Source organism: Trichosporon asahii (assembly GCF_000293215.1).
Source record: "Trichosporon asahii var. asahii CBS 2479 unplaced genomic scaffold scaffold00070, whole genome shotgun sequence".
NCBI lineage: Eukaryota > Fungi > Basidiomycota > Tremellomycetes > Trichosporonales > Trichosporonaceae > Trichosporon > Trichosporon asahii.
In genome coordinates, this window is record NW_014040855.1 from 117,893 (window position 1) to 135,077 (window position 17,185).

The following is a 17,185-nucleotide window of genomic DNA, read 5'->3' on the forward strand; positions in this document are numbered from 1 at the left end:
AATTCATACGTGTGTATTCCCCCTTAGGACCCCACGCGTGTGCGCGCAATCGCGCCTTAGATGGCTAGGTAGTCTTATGCAAATGTCTACGTTTATGCGGGCGGGCGTCGGGTGGACTGATCGACTGCACTTGGTTCAAATTCAACTTCTGGCAATGCTACGACAGCCCAGTGTTCCCTTGTTGTGTTGCTCAGGCGTGTGACGCAGCAGAGGCAGGCGGAGTAGAGTCTGTCTGCAGACGTCACAGGCGAGCTGTCTCGGCGATCGCGGCTGCATGATGCCCAACAGACAGACGAAACACGCCATAGGGATGCGCGGTCAGGAAGTTACGAGTCAGGAGGTCAGGCGCGACTGACCGTTATTGACGCTACTCCTGCTTCTTCCGGTGTCGTGACCGCCGGCTTCCTGCTAGCACCCGTAATCTTCTGCGCGTTATTCGTAGCACGCGCCGCAGCGCACGCACGCACAGATACATGGATGCGCGCGACCCACTACTCTATACTCTTGCGCTCGTGCTGACTTTTCCACTGGAGGAAGACCATGCGTGAGTGTCGATACACATCGGCGCAGAGAGGACAGCGGATGGCTCCGCTGCCTCCCGCTGATCTCGCAGCGCTCAATGCCAGGTCTGTACGGTCCGTGCTGTATTCAAACCCGTGTGGCGCGCGGCGCCTGAAATGCACACGCTCAGGCAACCGATACACAACTGTCTACGGACAGACAGGGAACTGGGACAGCATTGCTCTGACCTTGCCTTCCTTCTTGTGACTGACTGTGCAACAGGGCGACGGTCTGTACGGCGGCAGGATGATCCCGACGCTGGAGCCGTGTGCACGCCTCCAGGTGCAGAACTACGGTCCTATCCTGTGCGCTGTGCGCTCCTATGTCCCTGCAATCTCGCAAGCCGCTGCCTGCTGCGGTTAGTCTGGGCCGACGGTTTGTCTGCTCGATCTACCCTCTGCTCGATGTTTGCCACCGAAAAGGTTGCTCGCTTCGGTCGCTCGACGCACCATGATGGCTGCGTACCTGTGTACGGGCTGATCAACTGGCTGACCTATCACGGGCGAAGATGCTTCCGCCCTGTCCGCCTGCGCCTGGCCAGTCTGCCCAGCTGCCCAGTCTGCCCTCCCGGCGACCCTGGACTGTCGGCAACCTAGTTGCATCATCGCTCGCTGCTAGCAGCTGCTACTGCGGGTGCTCGGCTGACCACCACCCAGACCACCACCGACAGATCACCCGTGCGCGCGGCGTCCATCACCTCCACTGGCCCGCCAGTCACCAACAACTCACCGTTGCACAGTGCACCACATTATCTCTATTCTATCCCATCTCACCCACAACACACTCCAACCCCCGACTACCGAGTCCCGAGTCCCGGCGCCGCGATGCACCACGCGCTCGAGATTCTACATGTGGTGACGCCCTGCGTCACCCTTCTTCCTGCAATAGCGCTTGCGTTTCCGCCCGCAACCCCGCCAGCGGCCCCAGAGGGTGTCCGCGCCATCACCGTCAAAACAGTCACGCCGCGGCGGAGCCTGATTCTGACCGTCCTGTGCTTTATCGCCGTCACATTCTTCGCCGAGGGCGTCGTCCTCATCCTCGACCTCCTCACCTCGCCCTACCGCCCGCACGCCGGCGAGCACGCGCGCTGGTGGGTCCTCTCGTCCGCTTGGTGGGTCGTCGGCGGCCTGTCGAGCTATGCCCTCGCGGCGCTCTGCTCCGAGTGGCGCCTCCGCTGGGGAAGCTACTGGCTCATCGTCCTCGCTCTGCTCGGCTTTGGCCTCGAAGTGCCCAACCTCGTTCTCTCTGTCCGGAGGGAGATCTCGATTCGTGAGTACCCCTACTGAGCTACTGGCCGCGCAGGTTTGCTCGCAGACACAGACGGGTCATATCGCATGCAAGGCAGTGGCGTGCGCATCGCACACTTCGCAGGGGCGTGGCGCAGCCAGGAGCGAGAATGCAGGAAGGCGGGTCGATCTGGCCTTCAGACCTAGGGTGATCGAGGAACACTCACAGGGAAGACACATTCCGGTGGAGGGAAGGCCACATTCGACCTGCGCCGCTATCGCATCGCACAGCTGACTTCGTCCCAAACCGCAAGCTGACATGCAGCATACGACAATGCCGACAAGCTCTGGTCGATCCTTGTGCTCCCGACATCTTGCCTGCGCTTACTCGCCTTCCCCATCCTAATCGCGCTCGTCTTATCTCCTATCGTTCGCTATGAACCTGCGTCCGAGTCCACGGGCCTCCTCACCGCAGGCATCGAGGCACCAGGTAACGGAGGATCCGTGTACGGCACGTTCGACGCCGAGTCGAACGCCGACGCTGCCTCGTCCTCGACGCAGCCGACTGAACAGGGCACCGCGCAGGCGTCGAGCAGCGCGCAGGTGCTGCCGCATCACCTGTCGCACGCCAAGTCAGGCGGCGATGCCACGCCGGTCCTCAGCTCGAGCAAGAAGCCGATCAAGATCAACCAGCAGCTCGGTCAGAAGAAGGAGGAGATCCAGGGCCTGTCGTGGCGGGCGTTCATGAGCCGGCTGTGGAAGCTGCGTCGACGAGCCTGCCGCTGCAGCTCGCCGTTGCCGCATGCGTCGTCATTCTGCTCTTCACGTCGTTCATCGTCAACCCCGCCGTGCCCAACGTGTTTGGAGAGTTCGTCCGCCGCCTCGCCCGCGTCTCGAACGGACGCCCCGGCCCGTCTATCTGGACGCCGTTCGTGTTCTGGATCGGTCTCAAGTGGATCCAGGGCAATGGAGGCCTTGCCATTGTCCAGAACCTGCTCTGGATTCCCGTTCAGCAGAACGCCGATCGCGAGATGCAGATGCTCCTGTTCAACCATCTGCTCAACCTCTCGCTCTCGTTCCACACGACGCGCAACACGGGCGAGGTCCTCAAGATCCTCGACCGCGGTTCGTCTATCAACAATCTCCTGCACACGCTTCTCTTCTCCGCCGTGCCGACCGTGCTCGACATTGTCGTCGCATGCACCATCTTCTACTTCCTCTACGGTCCCTACCTTGCGACGTACATCGCCTTCTTCATGACCATCTATGTTGTCTTTTCGGTCGTCTTCACCGGCTACCGCACCAAGCTCCGTCGTCTTGCTGTCGACAAGGACGTCCGCACCCGTGGTATCGCCAGCGACATGCTCGCCAACTGGGAGAGCGTCAAGAACTTTACGTCTGAACACCGCGAGGCGAACCGCTACCACGAGTCGATCCTGTCGTACCAGGAGACCGAGGGACAGGTGCTCCGCAGCTTCTCCCTGCTCAACTTGGGTCAGGCCTGGATCATGTCAATGGGTCTTCTCACCGGCTCGCTCATCATCGCCAACCGCGTCCTCCGTGGCGAGGCCGATGTTGGTGACTTTAGTGCTTTCCTCGCCTATCTCTCCCAGGTCTTTGGTCCGCTCGACCGCCTCGGCACGCTCTACCGTGTCCTGAACCAGAATGCGACTGACGCTGAGAAGCTCTTCCAGCTGCTCGGCCAGCCGACCGAGATCAAGGACAAGCCCGGTGCCAAGGACCTCGTCGTTACCGACGGTGTCATCGAGTTTGACAATGTGCATTTCTCATACCACGGCCGCGAGGGCGTCACGAACGCGCTCCGCGGCGTCTCGTTCCGCATCGGCAAGGGCGAGAGCCTCGCTCTCGTCGGGGAGTCTGGAGCCGGCAAGTCGACCATTCTTCGCCTTCTGTATCGCTTCTACGACATCGATTCGGGTACCATCCGTATCGACGGCCAGGACATCTCCCAGGTCACCCAGAAAAGCCTGCGTCGCGCCATTGGTATCGTGCCCCAGGATAGTGTACTGTGGAACGATACGATTGGCGCGAACATTGCGTACGGCAAGGAGGGTGCTACCGATGAGGAGGTCATTGCCGCTGCCAAGGCCGCACGCATGCACGACCGCATCATGTCCTTCCCCGAGGGCTATGAGACCAAGGTTGGCGAGCGCGGTGTCCGTCTTTCGGGCGGTGAGAAGCAGCGTGTCTCGCTCGCCCGCATGTTCCTCAAGTCTCCCACGATTCTGGTGCTCGACGAAGCGACCTCTGCCCTCGACACGGAGACGGAGCGCGAGATCCAGAAGGCGATCGCCGATCTGTCCCGTGGTCGCAGCAGCCTCTCCATTGCCCACCGCCTGTCGACCATTATTAACTCGGACCAGATCGTCGTCATGAAGGACGGTCTCGTCGAGGAGCATGGATCTTACGGGCATCTCATGGACCTCGATGGGCACTTTGCGTCGATGTGGCGCAAGCAGATCCACACCGAGGCTGAGATGGTTGCTGCCGCCGAGGGTGACGAGAAGCGCAGTCTGAAGGGCAGCAAGAGCAAGGGCAGCATGAAGAGCAAGAGCAGCGGAAAGAGCAAGGAGGCCGAGACTCTCAAGCCGACATCGATCATCGAGAAGGACGACGCGGAGCCCTCTGCCGCCCCGACAACATCTTTCCCTGCTGACGACGATGATGAGACGTACATTCCGCGCGCCAGCCCTCCCAGCACCGTTCACGAGGAGGATGACGACACGCCCAAGGCTGACTTCCCAACGCTGGAGGAGGCTACCGACGCAAAGGTCGGGCCGTCTACGCCTGCGAAGAAGCCCGAGTCCACCAAGGAATCCAAGGACGTTGCCGAGCCTGAATCCTACGCCGATGCCATCAAGTCAACGCCACCAGCCGCCCCCAAGGCAACCACCCAGTTCCCTGGCAGCAACGATGACGATGAGCCGGCTGCCAAGGAGAACCCCGCCAAGAAGTCCGAGGGCAAGAAGGCCGGGAGCAAGGCGTCCTCTGTCCAGTCGACACCGAAACGCAACGACAGCGCCACCGGGCAGTCCCCTAACACGGGCTTCCCGGGTGCCAGTTTCCCCGGAGTTCGGGACTCGGGCGACTGGAGCTCGAGCAGCCCGACGCAGCGCGCGGACACGCCGCCGCACAGCTCGAGCCCGCTGCAACCCAGCTCACCCGACGAGCAGCCCGAGGGCGGAAAGCGTCGCAAGCGTCTGTCGTCGATCCGCGCGTTCGCGCGCCGGATGAGCGACAAGGAGGTGCCGATCCTGAGCCGCAGCAGCAGCACGCGCGAGCCGCGCGGATCCACCGACACCGGTCGTGAGAGCTTAGACAAGAAGAAGGGAAAGGACTAGAGTATTAACCGTGTGGCAGGTCGATCGAGTTTCTACGGCAGTGTCAACTTTACCAGTCGCTGAGGAAGAGAAGTTTCCTGAAAGTGTGCATAGAAGTTCTTAGTTTTTCCAAGGCATCCATCCATCACCCTCCCCGCTCCCAAGACTGGCAGATATGTCGTCCTCACGAGTTATCCGCAAGTTTTCCACCGTTATCACGAAAGTTTCATCCCACCAAGTACAGTCGTTCTCCGAAAGTCTCATATGTCCCCTCCCTCCATCCTCTTCCACCGCTAGATCTAGACGGTATCCGACCTCCTCCATCCAGATTCCCCAATCGCAACGCAACATCTCCACCCAGCCGCCCGCCGGCACTGTATCATAGGGTAGTTAATGGCATGTACATGTTCCTTTCCATTCATCAGCGTGCAGAAATGATTTCATGGGGTCAATGCTATGGGGTATTTGTTGGGTTTTGGTTATCTTAAATGGCGACGGAGCGGAAGGTGCGCTTGACCTTCTGCTGCGTCAAGCCGAACACGGCGACGGCGGCAATGAGGCCAATGTCGACAATGAGCAGCGTGATGCCGGCGAGCATGTAGCGCGGGGCAAACACCTTCCACACCATGAGGTGGCGCCTGAGCCATGCGGCGCAGGTCGCGCTCGCGAGCGCAATGGCGGCAAAGTAGGTGCTGAAAGCGAGGCAGACCTGGAGCACATGTCCGACGATGGGGACCGTGTCGTTGGGCCGCGGGCTCACGTTCCAGATAGCCAGGAGGGGCACAGCGAGGGCCGCGAGGAGGAACGGGCCCCAAGTGTTGAGCACAACGAGCGCCGGAGACCAGGGGTACGTCACCGTGTCGAAGCCGACGAACGCGCTCTTCCACTGGATAGTGGCGAGGACAGCTTGGTGGCCGGTGGCGAAGAAGGCGAGTGTGGCGAGGAGCGCGAGGGGCACGACGTCGCTGAAGGACGGGCGGACGATGAGTCCCTCCCCGGCGCCCTGGAGCTCGAAAGTGGCCTGCATCCCCTTCTGCCCCGTTGTGAAGGTACGCTTCATGACGGCCGCGTCGCGCTGTGTGTCCACCAGCTCGAGGTGCATCAGGAGCGCGGTCAGCATGCCGATCAGCACCATCTGCCCAGGCGTCGGGGAGACGAGGTGCACGAGCGCAAACGGCACAAGCAGCCAGAGCAGGTAACTCGCGCCCCACGCGTTGCCCGCGCCGTAGACTTTGACGGCCTCCTCGCCCGTCGCCTGGTCCGTCTCCTTCTCGGCGCGGATGCACAGTCCGCTCCCCCACCACAGATAGGGTAGGGCACCGAGCACGGCGCCGAGGGACAAGCGGGCCGCCCACTGCTTCAGCATCTTGGCGAGCGGGATGCGGTCGGGGTTCAGGCCGTCCCAGGTCTCGCAAAAGTCCAGCACCCAGTACATCGTGTTGACGACGATGACGACGCGCCAAAACACCGCCACGAACAGCGGCGCAGGACCCGCGTAGCTCTTGCTCCAGTCGAGGACTGTCGCGATGAAGCGCGGGAAGAACATGACGGCCGACAGGAAGGCGAACGCAAGCGCCCAGTTGGGCTGGCCCGCACCCTGGGAATAAAAGGTGACTTGGCAGTAGGGCTGCTGCTCCTCGCGACAGACGGTGACGAGGGAGAGGAGGCGGGCAATGACGGCGAACACGAGCGCGAAGAGCAGGATGCGCAGCCGCTGGCTCGCCGTCGGCGCTGTGAAGGACTGCGCCATGTGCACCACCAGCACAGTCACGAGGAGGAAGAGCACCATCCGGTCCTCCCACATGATGAAGGAGTTCGAGGCAAAGGAGAGGCAGTGCAGGAGCAGCACGAGGGGCCCGACGCTCTTGCCCAAGTTCCACGTGATGCTGCGGATGTGCCCGGTGAAGAGCGGCGCGGCGAGGACGACGCTCTCGACGACGGCCATCGCGACGAAGAAGACCTGCAAAGCCACAGCAGGCTTGCGCGTGTACACGCCCGCGAGCGTGCCGGCGACGCTGCCGACGCCGGCACCGGCGGTGAGCGCCGTGTCGAGCGCGAAGCGGACGTAGGCATCCCACCTCGGCCCGCTGTTGCGAACACCGAGGTACATGGCGAGCGAGGCGAGGACGCCGAGGGCGAGCACGCCGAGCCCGACGACAATGTGCGTAACACTGAACTGGGCCCAGAGGGCGCGCAGGCTCGAGAGCGCCGTGGCACAGACGGCGTAGTTGTGCTTGATCGCGCCTTCGAGGCTGTCGTCGGCCGCGTTGCGGCGCAGGCGGAGGAGATTGGTCGCGACCTCGCGGTTGCCATAGGCCTTGACGTAGCGCTCGATCTGCTGGGCCGTCGCGCCCGAGGCCGCAGCGAGTGTGCCGAGAGAAGAGGAGAAGGGCTCGGGAATAGGCGCGCCAATGTTGTTGTACGGGATCGGGATGCCGAGCAGAAGCGCCAGCGTCGGCACCAGGTCGATCTGGTTCACGTGCCGGATCGGCTTGGTCGAGCCCGGGAAGGTGTACGTCGGCCAGTCAAAGTCGTTGATCGCGGGCCCGGTGAGGGCGGGTCCCTTGGAGTACATCCAGAGCGCGGCTGCGGTCTCGAGGTCGCTGTCACCGCCGTGGTCGCCCTTCGGGTTCATGCCGTGGTCGCCGAGGACGACGAGGAGCGTCTTGTCGTCGAGCTTGTCAACGACATCGCGGAGCACGTCGTCCATCTGCTTGAGCTTCTGGCGCATCGTCTCGCGCTCCGGGCCGACGCGGTGTCCGACGTGGTCGACGCCGAGGAAGTGGCCGATCAGAACATCCCACTCGGTCCGGTTCTCTGGGGCGAGGTACGGGAAAATGTGCTCGATGACACCGTTGTCCACCGTGTGCAGGTCCTCGACGTTGAAGCTGTCGTAAGGGTGTGCATGCTTGAACTTGTCAGGGAAAAGACCCATCCAGGTGTCGTCGCCCATGAACGCGATGCTCTTGTTAACGGCCAGAAGCTGCTGAACCAGCGAGTCCTCCTCGATCGCCGTCGAGGCAAAGTTGGCACCGGCGTCGATGAACGTGGGCAGCGAACCCGTCGTGATGCCCTTGATGCGCTGCATTGTCGTCGTAGGCGGGTCAGAGTAGCTGTTAAAGATGAGCGAGTGAGACGGGTCCTTCTCCGTAAGCTCGGTCGGGAGCGAGAGCACACCGTGGTGGTACTCGCTCTTGAGCGTCGGGTAGTTCGGCGAGATGAAGTCGGTGCGGAGCGCGTCAATGATGACGATGACTGCCTTCTCAAAGCTAGCGGGAACAGGAGGCGGGTTGGTTGCATTGTAAGCCGGCGAGACAGCAGGAATCGAGAGACGCGTGAGGAGGAAACCGTTGGTGAAGATCAGCAGGCCAACCAAGTGGATGACGGCCACAGTGCCGAGAGCCAACAGGGCGAGAGTCACCCGGCCGAGGCCGTTGATCCAGCGCGAGGCAACACGCCGCGCGGCAGCCTGCACGACTGGCTCCTTTTCTCTCTGTTCCGCCATGATGTCGGCGGAGTCGGCGGAGATGTGGTGAGTGCGATGGGCGATGGGGAATGACGCGGGCCGCAGCTGCAAAGAAATCAATCCCCCCCATAACAGCTAAGCCACAGAGCTGGAGCCTCCACCCTCCACTCCAGCCACGTGATCGTCCCTTAAACGTGCCTGAACTCTACGCCCAGAATTGAGGACGTGAGCGGCGGCATGAGCCGGGTATTTCGCGGCTTGGACTGGGCGGCGACCGGCGCGCTGGCCGCCGGTTAAGCCAAAGGGAAAGATGTCTCCCCCCATCCTTTCGCTGTCGCGTTCTTCTTCCACTTCAACAACGCAACCAAGATGTCCGCGCCACAGCCAGCTGCCGCGCAGCCCGCGGAGCAGCAGGAGGACATGGGCCACAAGCTCATCGGCATCGCCAAGAAGATGGCCATGTTTATGGCTATCCAGTTTGGTGAGCTTTACTCGCGAGGAAGGCGCTGACGACAGCCATGAAGTATGGCATGGAGCAGGTGAGTGCTGCAGGCAAGGAGCTACACTGCTCAGTAAAGCAATTTTGTCAGAGGGGGCAGTGGTTGATGACTGGTTCTGCGCTGCACACAGCGGCAGCCTCGGTTGCACGAGCTAACATCAGATGGGCCTTAAGACCAAGCTTGCGCCTCCCGCCCCGGCCACGACGGACGTCGCCGCCGATATCCCCGTGGCTGGCGCCGAAAGTACTGCTGCCGCCGCTGGTAGCGCTGCTCAGGGCTCTGCCGTGCAGGAGAACAAGCCCGTCGAGGTTGCCAAGGCGCTCTGGACTACAGGCACGCCGATGAAGATGCACCTGTACTCGGTCGTCGGCGACAACCAGATCGTCATTGGCGAGGACAAGCCGCTAGTGTCGTGGGACAACCTCACCTATGGCAACTGGAACGACGTGCGCGAGGCCGACTTCATCCTCGACGTGCCTGAGGCTGTCACCCACAACAACGCGAGCTGGTACATCGGCATCGTGCTTGAGCCTAGGGATCGCGAGATCAACGCCGGCAACCTGCAGGAACTCCCTGTGTACAAGAAGGGTGAGCTGGGAGCCTTCTTTCTCTAGCTAACAAATCAGAGGTCACAAGGTGGATGCCGAAGCGCATTGTGCGAAAGGAGAAGTCGCTGCTGGGCGGCAGCGACGAGGAGGAGACCGAGGAGGTCGAGGAGCAGCTGGTGCTCTCGAAGGCCGACCGCCCTATCGTGTCGTACTGGGCTCCCAACCTCACCGTCTCGATTGTCTCAGACACGCCCGACATCAGCATGGCGCAGGTCCAGCCAGTTACGCGCGAGTACTTCCAGTTCCGCCGCGATGAGGAGGGCAAGCTCGGCTACGCTCCCACGATCTTCACCAACGACTTCTGGCTGCTGAAGGAACACCTCGTCGAGCTGAACGAGACAGTCTCCAAGGTTCCTCTTCACGTCAACTACAAGGCGATCAGCATGATGAAGTTCAACATCTTCTCGTCGCTGACCGCCTCCTTCGAGCAGAGCGCGGCGCAGCAGGGCTCTGGTGTCGAGCTTGACGAGGTCAAGCGCATGCTCACAGAGACCAATCCCATCCTGCTCATCACGACCGCGATTGTGACGATTCTCCACATGCTCTTCGAGTTCCTTGCCTTCAGCTCGGATGTCTCTCACTGGCGCAACAAGGACAAGAACCAGGATCTCGTCGGCGTGTCGCTGCGCACGATCCTGACCAACGTCTTCGTCAAGCTCGTCATTCTGCTCTACCTGCATGACAGCAGTGAGGAGACGTCGTTCATGATCCTATTCACTGAGGGCATCGGAGTCCTGATCGAGGCATGGAAGGTTACCAAGGTCGTCAACATCCGTGTGCGCGAGGACCCTTCGTCGATCATTGGCTACCGCATCACGTTCGAGGACAAGCACGAGCTTAGCGAGGACGAGAAGAAGACGCAGGAGTACGACAAGCTCGCGTTCAAGATCGTCTCGATCGGAGCCGCGCCCTTCCTCGTCGGATACGCGATCTACTCGCTCCTCTACCTTACCCACCGCAGCTGGTACTCGTACATCGTCACCACGCTTGCGCAGGCCGTCTACCTCGGCGGTTTCATCCAGCTCGTTCCCCAGCTCATCATCAACTACAAGCTCAAGTCTGTCGCGCACATGCCCATGAAGGCGATGGTTTACAAGACTCTCTCGACTGTCGTTGATGACTTCTTCGCCTTCTGCGTCAAGATGCCCATGCTCCACCGCCTGGCGTGCTTCCGTGACGACGTCGTCTTCCTCATCCTCCTTTACCAGCGCTGGATTTACCGTGTCGACTACTCGCGTGTCAACGAGTACGGCCAGGGCGGCCTTGAGGAGAAAGCTGTCGAGGACAAGAAGACGGATGGCGACAAGGTCGAGGACAGCAAGACCGTCGAGGTCGCTGGCGCCAGCTCTGGCGTCAAGGTTACCCAGACCAAGGTCACGAAGAAGGGTGGCAAGAAGTAATGTGAAAGCGATGATTGCCACTTGCACCGCCTCGTGTTCTAGCAAAACATATCATGCGCACAGCGCTCATTCTCGGTTATCAAATGCATCTCTTGGATACCCTTGGACATTCCTGTGATGATCGGTAGGAAGCTGCGGCGAACAGTTTCTTGCCAAGCTCTCACGATTGGCTGCACAGCCTGCACGCCAGATGATCATCAACTGACAGGCCGCTGGTCGAAGTTCTGGACACCTGTTCCCGGGGCCCGAAGAAGGTGAAGAAGGCGCCGATCACAGCTTTCAAGAGATGCCAGACTTGGCATTACCTTAGGCGTGGCTAACCGAAGATCATCATTCCGCATCCTCCGCCTCAAGAAAATATGCTCACTCTTGGAAGTCCGATCACTCCTCCGAAGGCATCTGGAGGCTCGAGCACGCCGAGCCATTATGCACCGCCGCTCCGCGTTCCAAGAGATCCTGGATACGCCACCAAGCCACATCCGCGGATCTGTGCCCCATCTTGTCGGGCGTCGCCGAAGCACCGCGCGCCGACTCTGATCCGCACGTTGCTTCCAGTACGCCGCTCCGGCGAAGATATAAGAGTTGCGGATTGCGGGCAACTGGAGTAACTCACCATCCCAACTCATACACAACGATGACCGTGCTCCTCCTCTCCGCCCTTCTCGCCACACCCGCTCTCGCCCAGACGCCCTCCGGTGCCAATCCGGCTCTGGTGTCCTGCACCAGTGAGTTGTCCCGTTCACTGTGTTGGGGGGGAGCTGACGCCAGACTTCGACGCGTGCCCCGACACCTGGACCTGTGTCGGCGTGAACTGCTGTCCGCCTTGGATGAGTATCGAGGACTGCTCCAAGTTCAACGGCATTGGCCCTCATCAGGGAGACGACTGGGATGATGCCGACGACTGGGACAAGAAGAACGGCAACAACAATGATGGCGATGATGATGACGATGACGACGATGATGACGACCGTAAGTCCTCTGCACCATCCCCGAGCACAGTGCTTAGTGAAGTTCTCCCCGGCGTGTTTAACAGGCCCTCTGGGACCGCGAACGTGACTGTCGTGCCTTCTGCCACAGCGACGGCGGATGGTGACGACGACGACCACAACGACGACAACGATGACAACGATGACAACGATGACGGCAACGACGACAACGACGTCGATGATGACGATGGAAATGACTCTGACGATGATAATGATAATGATAAGGCGACACCGAAGGTCACCGCCAGCCCCTCATTGAGCGCTTCAGTCAAGGAAACGCCGGCCATTGCACTCAGCCCCAGCCCTAGCGCTGCGGCCAGGAGCTCGGCCGCTGCTGCACCGGGCAGTGCTGGTGCGAATGCTGACTCTGGAGCTACTAGCCAGAGTGGCATTAGCCTCATTCTCACTGCTCTCGTCCTCGGTGTCGTAGGATGGGGATGGTGATTGCGTCAGCACTCGTCAGTAGCAAATAATCCTCGGACCTGTTCTTGAATCAGATAGAAATGCACCTCCCAAATGAATCTAGATCTACTTTCCGTCGCGAACCTTCTTGAAGTTTTCGATCCACTCCTTCTCCTCCTTGCCACGGACGAGGACAACAAAGCTGAGGAGTCCGTCACGGAGCACGATGCCGTCGGTCAGCTTGCCTCCCTCGACCTTCTTCGCCTTCTCGATGACGTCGCGGAGCCAAATGCCCTTGCCGCACTTGAGCAGGCGCTTGCCCTTCGTCTCAGCGTACACGGCAAGGTTGGAGACGTAGTACTCGTGCTTCGTGTCCCAGTCTGCCCAAGGCACGCTGGTGTCCTCAGGCGAGGCGGGGAAAATGGCACCGAGCTGCTGGTCGAAACTCGTCAGCTCGTGGAAGTGCGTGATGAGGTCGGACATGTTGTGCTGCGGGTAGAGGAGGAAGGTGGGGAAGATGAGCGGGGTCGTCTCGGGATTCGGCGGCTGCCACTTCTCGGCGACAGAGGGAGGGGAGAGGGGGACCTCTTCGACGCCGTTCGGGTCAAAGTCAAGGGGATGCGGGTTGTCGGGCGGCTCGGGGGTGTTAATCACAACGAGACCGCGGTCCTTCACCGCCGCCCTAAGGGAGGCATCGTACAGCGGCTTCCGGCGCTCGCGCTCCTTCCGCTCCTCCGCGCGCTTCTTGCCCAGCTCAACCTGAGACTTCAAGACGCCCCACTCCTTCTTCTTGTCTTCCCCTGGCAGCTCAGAACCACGCTTGATAGCGTCAAGAGCCTCGTCCCACTTCTCCAGAGCTGAGAGCGCCTGCGCACTCCGGTACAGCGCCTTCGGTGGCGGGTTCACGGGCGGGTCGGCGGAGGCGGCGAGCGCAATAATCGCAGAGGTGTCCTTCAGGACAGCACCGAAGTTCTTCAGCGCAACGTTACAAGCTGCCCGGTTGTTCAGCAACGAGGTGCGCAGCGCGGCATCCTTCGGTCCGGCGTCCAGTCCCTGCGTATACGCCTGAATCGCGTCCTTGTAGCTCTTCTGCGCGTACAGCTCGTTACCGTGGTTCTTGAAGTTGAGAGCAACCTCTGATTGTCAGCTATCCGGAAATCTTACAGCTTGAACGCACCGTCCCCGTCACCATCGAACATCATCGACTTGAGCGCCTCGAGCACATAGTTATCCTCGCCGGACTCCTTCGGCGTCTCGCGCATAAACAGCGGCGTCGAGTCAATCATCTTCTGGAACTCCTCGTACGTGACTTCCTTCTTCGGCTGCCGGTCGGCGGCGTACTGCGCCGCACGCGCCTTGGCCATCTGCTCGAGCGCAGAGTTCAGGTCCATCGGCTCGTCGCTCTTCGTGTCGAGTGCCGGGGGAGGGTCAGCCGAGGATACCTTGACCTCGGGCGCGGCCTGGGCCGGCTGTTCTGTCGGCTTTGCGTCGCCGCTCATTGCTGTCGTGAATGTGAAGTAAGTGGCGATGACGAAAGCAGAATGATCGGTCAGCCTCGATATTTTCGTAGAGTTCGAGCACTCGATGGAATTCGAGCGGGGCCCCACACTCTCACGTGACCACGTCGTCATGTCGACCCCCCGTCTCAAGACCGTTCTCAGATGCGCGCAGCACCTTTCTCGCAACAACAAATCGGTAACAGATCAAAATGGCCGCCGCACTCGCCGCCCGCACCCCGATTCAGCTCGTCAAGAAGGTTTGGGAGCGTATTGCTCCCCTCTCGCTGGCCGAGACCAGCTGGGATAACGTAAGCTGCCCTCGGCCGATCGTTAGCTGACGCCAGGTCGGTGTTATCATGGAGGCACCCTTCCCCAACGACAACAAGCAGGTCCTTCTGACTATTGAGTAAGTTCACTAAATCGAGGTGAGCTGACGAAACAGCCTGACCCCGTCTGTATGTGCTGAGGCGCTCGCCAGCGACGTCTCCGTTGTCATTAGCTACCACCCTCCCGTGAGCTCTATCGGCCCGATCGAAGCTGACGCCAGATCTTCCGCGGCTTGAAGAGCATGACGATGGATGACCCCCTGCAGTCCTCCCTTCTGAAGCTCAGTGCCAAGGGTATCTCTGTTTTCTCCCCGCACACTTCGCTGGACGCCACGCCTAAGGGCATCAACAGCTGGTGGGTCTCCCCTCGCTAGTGTAGCCACCAGGTACAAGGGCATAACGCCCTGTACTTCGAATTATCCAGCTTGGGCATGCTCAATGTTTCAAGCTGACACCAGGCTTGTTGAACCGTTCCAGGGTTCTTCTGAGGTTGTCGACAGGACGGAGAACCCTCCGCCTGGCTTCGAGGGTGCCGGCATGGGCCGTGTCGTCAAGCTCTCGTCGCAGATGACGCTCGCCGACATTGTCCCGATTGTCAAGAAGCACCTCGGTGTCGACTCTCGTAAGCTCGGCGGTCTTTACCATAGCTAACCCACAGTCCAGATTGCCAAGCCCGCGACCGAGAAGCCGATCAAGTCGATCGCCGTCTGCGCTGGTTCCGGCGGCTCGGTGCTGCGGGGCGTTGACGCTGACCTCCTCCTGACCGGAGAGATGAGCCATGTGAGTCTGACTAGCGGAGGGGAACTGACAATCAGCACGAGGTGCTTGCCACCATCGGCAAGGGACAGGCCGTTCTGCTCGCGAACCACACGAACACGGAGCGAGGGTTCCTCCGCGCCGTGCTCCGCGACTGGCTCGAGAAGGAGCTGGCCAAGGAGGAGGCGGGATGGAAGGTCGCCGTGTCGGAGAAGGACCACGACCCGCTCCGCGCTGTCTGAGATCCTATGCACCGATAATCGTCTCGCCTTGACGCTGTCATCTTCACATAGATCGTGAAGACGTGCTACTCACATGACCGAACGGCCTACCACGGGATGACTAACTTAGAAACATCACATCTACGTTGCTACCGTTCAGGGGGCCTTCGTCAGCTTCCCATTGACAATGAAGCCCACCGTCGAATCCACTGAGCGGGTGAACGGTTCTCCATCACCTAGCCATTGCCCTTGTAAGCTGACCGCCACTAGAACGTTGTCGTCAGCTGTCAGTGTAGCCGCCTTCCAGCTCACCTAGATAGACCCTTTCTCTGCACGGAGAGCCTAGCTGATGCCGCGATCGGCTTGAAATGCAATGGTGACTTGGCTAACCACTCCGCCAATTTCATACCGATGTGAGACTGCCATCAGCTATGCTTCACACTTTCCAGCCCACGAAGAAAGACCGCTACTTCCCATTATGAGGTGGGTCGAGAGCTGCGTGTAAGCTGTTTGGGAAGGAGCGGTTCAACTCCCCACCACTGACGGGAGTAATCCAGCGGTCTGTCGTCAGCTAGACACCGGCACGACTTAGCTCACAGCCTCCTGTCGAGCAGCGCCTGTCATCAGCTGCCTGTAGAGTACGAAAACTACCTACCAATCAATGAGGCTGCCGTCAGCTTTCTTAGCCGGAAAAATGAAGCTCACCAACTCGTGTGTCTGAAAGGGTGAAGGTTTTGTCAGCTACGATGACTCAAATGGTAGCTCACATCGTCAGCCTTCACTCTCGTGAACGCTGCGGTCTGCTTTGACGCATGCCCAAACAGCTCACCACAAATTGGCGTTGCCCACATGCCCAAGGTCAGGTCAGTCAAGAGCTGCGTGTCAGCTACAGATTCGGCGGTGGCTCAACCAGCGCACCCGTTTTTGCCCGTTGTCCTTCTGGAGCTGTTTTCAGCTTCGTCGACATCCTCCGAGATCACTGTAGCCTTAGATTGGGGTCTCGCGACACTGCCCCCTGCAATTAGCTCCTAGAAACCACTCCAGCTCTTACATCCTCTCCCCGTTTTCTATACCTCTTTGACTTCGAAGGCCTGGTCGTCAGCTCGAAGTGGCGCTTTTGGGCAGCTTACCGCCTTCTAAGAAGGGACTGGAGATTAGCTCAGGACGTCGGCCCACAGCTTAACACTCACCATCATGCATGCGGCGAATGGCTGCCTGACAGACTGCCTTTAGTTTACCATGCTACCCAGCTCGGTCGACTCACTCGTTTCGATGCCACACTCGCTACTGTCGCCGGCTCAGACTCGACGACATGAAGCTCTCACCATCAACGTTACGTCTCCTGCTTCATCCTCATCGATGTCTTGATACTGTATCTCAACAATGGGCAGATCTATCGTTAGCTCTACGCACCGCTGAGAGAGCTCACTAAACCCTTCGAAGGCGTTACGCCAGCTCGCACTCAATGGCTTGCACTTCACGACTTACCTCTCCCACGACTGGCGGCATACTCAGGGATGAACGAGGAAACCTGTCCTTTGCTCCAGGTGACGCATGCGTGCAGCTCACCCAGCCGCATGTAGCACGAATTGACCAGCTCTTAACCCCGTTACCGTATTCCAGAAGGACCATTTGCTTTAGGAAACTGGCAGCTCACTTCCCGATGGCCCGTCGGGTACCACTGTAGTCAGCTCGCAGAATCTAGAGCAGCTCTTACCTCCTTCTTCACCTCCGTCGATGTCCATAAGCATATCTCTTCACGCTGCACACGGGGCAGCTCGTGGGCTCGATGTAAACGTAAACGGGTTACAGCCACCAACGAAGGGCTTGGAGGTCAGCTCGTCCTGCATGTGGCACAGCTCACAATCTTGCCTCCGTCCCCCTCCGTCTTGG

At 60.1% G+C, this 17,185-nt stretch overlaps 6 protein-coding genes across 6 annotated transcripts; 4 read left to right on the forward strand and 2 right to left on the reverse strand.

The window, feature by feature from the left end:
• Positions 1-1,385: 1,385 nt before the first annotated feature.
• On the forward strand, positions 1,386-5,149 carry A1Q1_03854 (ABC transporter; the record flags this gene model as incomplete). The annotated part of the gene is made up of 2 exons (XM_014322279.1): positions 1,386-1,830; positions 2,373-5,149. 2 exons carry the CDS (start codon positions 1,386-1,388, stop codon positions 5,147-5,149), a joined length of 3,222 nt encoding a protein of 1,073 aa, XP_014177754.1.
• A 463-nt stretch (positions 5,150-5,612) lies between these two features.
• Positions 5,613-8,633, reverse strand: A1Q1_03855 (ER membrane localized phosphoryltransferase, Gpi13p; the record flags this gene model as incomplete). Its single annotated transcript, XM_014322280.1, has 1 exon — positions 5,613-8,633. One exon carries the CDS (start codon positions 8,631-8,633, stop codon positions 5,613-5,615), a length of 3,021 nt encoding a protein of 1,006 aa, XP_014177755.1.
• Positions 8,634-8,963: 330 nt separating this feature from the next.
• A1Q1_03856 (cleft lip and palate associated transmembrane protein) lies at positions 8,964-11,102 on the forward strand (the record flags this gene model as incomplete). The annotated part of the gene is made up of 5 exons (XM_014322281.1): positions 8,964-9,075; positions 9,119-9,133; positions 9,185-9,192; positions 9,268-9,682; positions 9,721-11,102. 5 exons carry the CDS (start codon positions 8,964-8,966, stop codon positions 11,100-11,102), a joined length of 1,932 nt encoding a protein of 643 aa, XP_014177756.1.
• A 634-nt stretch (positions 11,103-11,736) lies between these two features.
• On the forward strand, positions 11,737-12,532 carry A1Q1_03857 (uncharacterized protein; the record flags this gene model as incomplete). Its single annotated transcript, XM_014322282.1, has 2 exons — positions 11,737-11,827; positions 11,871-12,532. The coding sequence occupies 2 exons, from the start codon at positions 11,737-11,739 to the stop codon at positions 12,530-12,532; spliced, it is 753 nt and encodes a 250-aa protein (XP_014177757.1).
• An 84-nt stretch (positions 12,533-12,616) lies between these two features.
• On the reverse strand, positions 12,617-13,989 carry A1Q1_03858 (uncharacterized protein; the record flags this gene model as incomplete). The annotated part of the gene is made up of 2 exons (XM_014322283.1): positions 12,617-13,626; positions 13,668-13,989. The coding sequence occupies 2 exons, from the start codon at positions 13,987-13,989 to the stop codon at positions 12,617-12,619; spliced, it is 1,332 nt and encodes a 443-aa protein (XP_014177758.1).
• Positions 13,990-14,198: 209 nt separating this feature from the next.
• On the forward strand, positions 14,199-15,313 carry A1Q1_03859 (uncharacterized protein; the record flags this gene model as incomplete). Its single annotated transcript, XM_014322284.1, has 5 exons — positions 14,199-14,297; positions 14,582-14,670; positions 14,774-14,927; positions 14,979-15,095; positions 15,137-15,313. The coding sequence occupies 5 exons, from the start codon at positions 14,199-14,201 to the stop codon at positions 15,311-15,313; spliced, it is 636 nt and encodes a 211-aa protein (XP_014177759.1).
• Between the last annotated feature and the right edge of the window lie 1,872 nt (positions 15,314-17,185).